The sequence below is a fragment of the Papaver somniferum genome, unplaced genomic scaffold (assembly GCF_003573695.1).
Source record: "Papaver somniferum cultivar HN1 unplaced genomic scaffold, ASM357369v1 unplaced-scaffold_118, whole genome shotgun sequence".
In the NCBI taxonomy this organism is placed as follows: Eukaryota; Viridiplantae; Streptophyta; class Magnoliopsida; order Ranunculales; family Papaveraceae; genus Papaver; species Papaver somniferum.
In genome coordinates this window covers 3,286,519-3,293,765 of record NW_020620825.1, presented here as the reverse complement: position 1 = coordinate 3,293,765, position 7,247 = coordinate 3,286,519, and the positions used below count along the sequence as shown (strand labels likewise).

The window sequence follows — 7,247 nt, the reverse complement described above, 5'->3', positions numbered from 1 at the left end:
TGTCCAATGTTCAAAAAGGAAAGTGCAAAATAAAAGAAAATTTACACAAATAAAAGATATGCTAATACAATTTCTAAAAATAAAATCTAAAAAATAAATAAAAGAAAATATAAAAATCTAAAATAAAATAAATAAAATTCTTTGTCTTTCTTGTCGTTTTCTTTTAGATTTTATCTTTGGAATTGAAGGTGCAATATCTCCTAAACAATTTAGACCAATTGGGATGAGCAATGTAAGTTTCAAGATGTTCACCAAAATCATCACAACCAGAATTTCATGTCTTATGAACAAGCTCATCTCTCCACAGCAAGTGGCATACATAAAAGGGAGGAATATACAAGACCAAATAGTTCTTTCTTATGAGATGATAAATGAAATGAAGAAGAAAAGAAAAGGAGGTAATATTGGACTCAAGTTAGACATATCACAAGCCTATGACTCTGTGAGCTGGAAATTTATATTCCAAGTTCTAATCAAATATGGTTCAGTCACTTGGTGTCAATGGTTGAGTACTTTATTTGAATCTGCAAAAGTCTCAGTAATGATAAATGGTGGTCCTAATGGCTTCTTCTCAGTTGGTAGAGGATTAAGACAAGGAGATCCACTATCTCCAATTCTTTTTGTGCTAATGGAAGATGTTCTTAGTATAAATATTTCCAAATTGTTAGCTGAAGGCAAGATAACTCCAATGGTAATAAGAAATGGAATTCATCCTTCTCACATGTTATTTGTTTATGATGTGTTCATATTATGTAATGGTGCAAAGAAAAACATTCAAAATCTGATGAAGCTTCTAGAAGATTATCAGAAAAGTTCAGGTCAAATGATTAATAAAAGTAAAAGCAAGCTCTTTGTGGATGGAACGACAGCTGCAAGGACTATGCAAATTAAAGAATTAATGGAAATGGAAGTAATTTCTTTACCTGGTAAATATTTATGAGTAATTATACAAGATGGCAGAGTAAAAATTTCAACAATTTGGCTAATGGTGGAGCTCTTACAAAGAAACTGGCTACTTGGAAAGGTAAATTACTGTCATTTAATGATAGGTTGGTATTAATAAAATCAGTACTCGGTAGTATACCAATCTATAGCATGTCAGTGTATATGTGGCCACAATTAGTAATCAAAATATGTGAGAGGATAATCAGGAATTTTTTATGGTCTGGAAATGGAGAGACTAGAAAGTTTAAAACTCTCTCATGGAAGAAGGTATGTTCACCTTATAATGAAGGTGGATTGGGCATTCAAAGACTGGAATTTCTCAACAAATCACTTTTAATGAAACTGCTGTGGAGAATAATAAATTGTGGTGAAGAATGGGCTATATTCATCAAAGCTAAATATCAGGATAAACAAGGACAGTGGAAGAATAACTGGCAACTTTCATCAATTTGGCCAGATTTAAAATGTGCTTGGAATCACTTAAAAGAAAATATAAGGTGGTGCATAGGAGATGGTCAAAAAATATCCATTTGGTTTGATCCTTGGATTAGTAATTCTCCTATCATTGAAAATGTTGGATATCCTGATTATGTAAAAGCTCACATCAACATGAAGGTGTCATACTTAATCAAGGAAGGCAAATGGAATTTATCTGATCATCTTAAACTCATTATTTATGATTAGACTCTGTCTGAAATTGGTACTGGAAATGATAACCTAATTTGGAAAGGTAACATCGAAGGTAACTTTGCAACTTCCTCTGCCATAAATCTAATCAGAAATAAAGAACAACATTTGCATTGTTACAAGAAAATTTGGAATTCATATCTTCATCCTTCTATAGCAAGCAACATTTGGAAACTTGTTCAGGGGATATATGCAGATGATACTATACTGGTTGAAAGAGGGTTTGAACTTGCTTCTAGATGGTGCATTTGTGAATAAAATCAAGACAATATGCATCGTTTGTTGTGGGAATGCAGATTCATTAAAGAAATATGGAGTTAGATATGCCTTGTATTTAAAGTTAAAATTCCTAAATATTTTGAAGAAGTGTGGAATAATGCTAAAGGCAAGAGTCCATTCATTAAAGAATGCTGGGGTATTACTGCTTGTGCAATCTTAAAAGATCTGTGGTTTCAAAAAAAAATAAGATGTTATTTGAGCAAGTTAAGCCAAATATTCAAAGTTTCAAGAGCAGAATTAAAAAGACAGTCTTTGAAGGAGAACTAGGAATTAAAAGCCATAAGTGGAGTGCTGATATTGATGACCAGGTAATTCTCTTCTTTAATTTGGAACCAAGAAAACTTAAATATCACTGCATCATACCTTGCTATTGGATACCACCAAATACTGGAATTGTCATGTTTTGTTATGATGGAGCATCATTTGGAAATCCATGAGCTGTTGGTTTAGGAGTAGTAATAAGAGATCATTTATGTCAAGTATTGGGAGTCATCTCTGGAGGAATTGGCATTGCAACAAATTATATTGCAGAAGTATATGCAATCATCTGTGCAGTTGAATTAGCTGTAGAATGGTAGATTCAAGATATAATTCTCAACTCAGATTCCAAAACTGTGGTAACTGAATTTGTAGAAAATAGAAAGCCATGGTTTATCAAAATGATATGGAACAAGCAAATTGCTAAGATTCACTCTCTCCAGTTCAGGCATAGTTTCAGGGAAACTAGCTTTTCTGCAGATGCAGCTGCAAAAAAAAGGAGCTCTACTGGCAGCAGGTCCAAGGAAGACTTACTATGGAAGACCAAGTTTTTTTATCAAGAATAGAATTGCCTGATATTGCATATTATAGAATGTGCTAGTATCTTTTAATACCTATGTAGTTGGTTATTCTCTTTTTTCATGAATTTAACTTGTAATATTTAACAATATTTTCTTTCATCTTAATATAATATGTGATTAAGCAAAAAAAAAAAGAAAAAAAAAAGAAGCTAACTTGACACATGACGGACGAGAGGTCCTAGTTGGGTTCAACAAAGCTTTTAACGTTGCCATTTCTGACACTACCAAATGACTAGGAGTACTTTCTTCACTAAGTGTCAAGTTTTCAAAACTGAAATTTCCAAAGACAGGGATCTCAAAAGAAGAGTCTTCGATCTCCCCGCCTTCACAAGAAGAACTACTAGGTTTTTCACTAATCAATCGACATAGAGTGTCTCTTTTCCAAGCCCGTTCTCTAATGACCTCGATCGTGCATACACTAGAAAAACAAAAAGAAGAAAAAATCCTTAAAGGAAGGGAAGTTGTAAACAAACACACACAAGGCTGACTCCACCACAACAAACCTTCTGATTTCTAGCAAACAACAAGCATGATGGATCCCTTAGATTGTTTCTAGACCAGCTTATACTCTTTCGAAAGGCAATTCTTTATAATTTAAGCAAACCTCTCTATAATCAATCTGAGTTAAATAGAGACAAGGGAAGCTTAATGGAGCTTTGACACCCAGGCCTCACTGGAAAAACATTCACTTTGGTTACAAGGCGGCACGCTCAACTTACATTAACCATCATGAACTTCGAAGTCTGCTTAATAGATCAACCAATATTTTTCGAACGACTTTCCTATTAAGCTCGTTACCATATCGGTCTCGTTCTAGACAGTATTTTAAGCTTAGGTTCGCGTAGGTTGTATGTTCCTAAGGCGTGCAAGAAGAGAACGGTGATGAAATCCAAACCATTATCTTGTATGGCCAGGCCTTTCCCTTTACTAGGAATTTAAACCGTTTTCAGTCCTCAACATATAAGCATATGAAGGAAGACAGTAAACCCGCTGACAGGGGATTCGCGGGTGTTCATATAAACTTACCTCCCGTACCAGACGGGCGAAGAACCGTTGTAGTTAACTCGGCCACCGACTCCTTTGTCAGTGTACGAACCCGAGGGGCTGAGGCGATATCGTAATTGTCGTCCTTCTCTGCAAACAGTTTATATTTAATTTTACCGTTCCTTAGGGTTTTAAATAAAAATGTCCCAGTGTCCAATGTTCAAAAAGGAAAGTGCAAAATAAAAGAAAATTTACAAAAATAAAAGATATGCTAATACAATTTCTAAAAATAAAATCTAAAAAACAAATAAAAGAAAATATAAAAATCTAAAATAAAATAAAATAAATAAAATTCTTTGTCTTTCTTTTCGTTTTCTTTTAGCTTTTATATTTGACTCCAAATCATTTAGATACCAAAGTCTTTGGCTCAATTTCTTTTCGTTCCAAGTTCCAAACCTGTAGCACAAAGATAAATATCCAAAGAAAAGTAAAATAGAAGAAACTGAAAAAAAAATAGATCTGAAAATTCTAGCTTAAAGACAAGTCTGCGTCGGCGGCGCCAAAAATTGATGGGTTTTGAATAATGTTGTAGTAATAGGTTCGTTGAGACTTGTGAAAGCAGATTTTAGATCTAGTTTTAAAGTTAAAAATATAACAAACTCAAAGTAAAAAGTGTTGTGAAAATTATGGAGAGACTAGAGCTAGGATTCCACCAATTTCCGCACTCATATGGTTCAGATATCAATTCTACACAATAAAAGCTCAAATGATAAAGTTTTTTTTGACTCTAATTCATTGCCTAAGGTGGATTCGAAAGTAATGGGTGTAAAACTAAATCATGGGACATCAAAACATCTAAGCTAAGCATGACCCAACAATTGTAATCACAACCATTCAATGAAACTCATAAATCAATTGAATAACAGTGCAAATAGTCGTAACAAGAATTCATATAATTACCACATTTGTGAAACTTGGCTTCCTCCGTCGCCCCATAGAATGGGTTTAGCTCCTCATCATGGAAACACGCTCAAAATATGATTTCATTTCTCAAAAGATATTCACGAATAATGAAAAGGGAGGAAAAATAATTAAAACCTGGTTTTGTAACACTTATAATTGTTAGAAAATAACTGTTACAGGAACAATACAAAGAAAGTGTCACAGATGTTGTAGCTCTGCGACTTTTTTGTAGGGTCTTGTGTTCTTCGTGTTCTTCACCACACCAGCAGAAAACAATTTTCCTGCAACTAATTTTTCCGGCTCTGTGATGCTCTAAACTTCTCCTAATTCTCTTCGTCCCCTCTTATGTGATCCCAGCAGCCTATATATATTCATTTGGACCGAGAATAAACCCTCATAACTCCAAATAATCCCGGCAGTCAATAAAAAATATTTCCATGCAAGATACGGGAATTTCTTCCCTGATTTAAATCTTCACGCGTTTTTGTACAACTGACACACTCCAATTTGTTTGAAACACATCCCACAAGTAGTTAAACTTGTGTTGTCTCATGAAATCTTCCCAAATATACAACCAATTTCGAGATTATCTTTCTGCCAAATATTATTTCATGTTTGAGCTCAAAACCATGTGAACTCCATGATTTTCTCAATTCTGGCGCGTTTACCGTCCCTGTTTAAGCATAACAAGATTATTCCAAGTCAAATCCATAGAAACTTGGCTCAAATCACGTCCAAATTTGTCATTGAAATCTTCGTAGGTGACTAGTTTTTTTGAATTCATTTTTCCCGCCCGTGGAGAAGAAGGTGGTTACCCCATATTCCATACTTGGTGCCCTTAGCAGTGAGGTGCCCCTTATCAACTGGGTGCCCCTTATCCAAAATGAGGGTTCGTTTAGCAATTGTCCTCCGGGTGCCTTTATCAAATTTTCGAGCCAATTTTTCCAAAAATGTTTATTTCTGAAAAATACCTACAAACACATAAAACACCATAATAATTACACAATCGAGTACCAACAATACAGAAAATTGAGGACAACTTAGACACAAAAATGTGTCTATCAACTTTCTCAAGAATATAAGATGAACTTGGTTAAAGCAAAAGCTTACCAAAACATATTTCGAGAAATATGTAAGCGAGTTAAACTCAGCTCGAAATAGCAAAGGTGTATAATTGAAGTCTATATAGCTATGCGACTTTTGTCTCAAATGGGAGATAAAGTATATAGACTTTTGAGTGATAGATGAGTTCAAGTCTCCACATAACTTTTGTTGATGAAGTTCCACAAGCTCCCCTTAGTAGTTCTTCTTCTTCAATCGATGAACTCCGTGAAGTCTAATGCTCCACTACACTTTCTATCCTAATCCAAGACTTAGCTAAGTAGACTAGAAATCAAGACTTATAGTTTTGGCAACTAAACTTGACAACAATCTTGAGATAGCAACGCTTTCGAGTTGGACCGAGCAGTGCTCTAACAATCTCCCCCTTTGTCAATTACTCGAAATCTTGTTTAGTTGGACCACTACACTTTCTATCAATACATATGGAATACGAAATAGATAAACTTTGTAGCTCTCAATCCAAATGCTTGATTTCCTTGGTTCTTCAACATTACTCGAAATCTTCGTCACTTCCAAGTACTCCAATGATTCTGAACGTTTTCAACTCAGCATCAATGTTGTTGAAGATCCGTAGCTATAACAATGAGAAAACAGTTGCTTTCAATCATTGTTATACAAAAGTCATAGTATTATTACACAGCATCAAAGTTCAATTGTATCAAAACTTTGACAACAATACTATGGTGATATGTATCACTCCCCCTTAGTCAATACTTCATCTCACATGAAAACCACTCCCCCTTACATAATGATCCGCAAACCATATGTATTTGTAGTGTTAACTACACATTAATTCTCCCCGTTTTTGTCAATAAAAATTGGGAAAGGTACGAAAATTAGTGGGATCCTAATGAAATTTCCACAGGGATACTTCATAACCAAAAGAGAACAACATATCAATTTGTTTAGATGCCATCATATAGCCGAAACTAAATGCATTCATCAAGGAGTTTATAAAGATACAAGATAACCCCTACAATATTCCACAACCGCATTCCCCACAAAGATTTGGCAATTAAGCACAAGTTCAATTAAGAACTCTCCCCCATAAAATGTCATTCCCGATAGAACTACAAGAGCGACCTTACTTTCACAAGAAAGAAGGATTTCTTTGGACATTAACAAATCACATGAAACATGAATTTGTATCCAAAATTCTCAATTAAATTAACCACAAGAGAAGCCATGATTAATTTAATAGGAAATGCTAACATAAGAGAACTTACGGAGCCGCACAGTATTTACACAAAGATGTGGATCAGGGATGTGACAGCTCGGATTTTCGGACTTCCAGCGGACACGGATTCGACCTTGTAGGTCGGGTCCGATCCAACTAGCAAGCCCAACTTTCCGGACCGCCACTCGTGTAGGACCAGATTTTTCGTTCCAAAAGATTTTAATAAAATGCAAAACTCAACACAAATGAAA

General features: G+C 34.8%; 1 protein-coding gene across 1 annotated transcript; it reads left to right on the top strand.

Moving 5' to 3' along the window:
• The first annotated feature begins 376 nt into the window (after positions 1–376).
• Positions 377–1,890, top strand: LOC113330717. The gene is made up of 3 exons (XM_026577548.1): positions 377–926; positions 1,070–1,212; positions 1,630–1,890. Exons 1-3 carry the CDS (start codon positions 377–379, stop codon positions 1,888–1,890), a joined length of 954 nt encoding a protein of 317 aa, XP_026433333.1.
• The last annotated feature ends 5,357 nt before the right edge of the window (positions 1,891–7,247 follow it).

Coding starts and splice junctions, on each gene's coding strand:
- LOC113330717 (XM_026577548.1), top strand. CDS start 377: ATGAAGAAGAAAAGAAAAGGAGGTAATATTGGACTCAAGTTAGACATA. Junction 927..1,069: donor GGAAGTAATTTCTTTACCTG/GTAAATATTTAT, acceptor TAATAAAATCAG/TACTCGGTAGTATACCAATC. Junction 1,213..1,629: donor AAACTCTCTCATGGAAGAAG/GTATGTTCACCT, acceptor ATTTATGATTAG/ACTCTGTCTGAAATTGGTAC.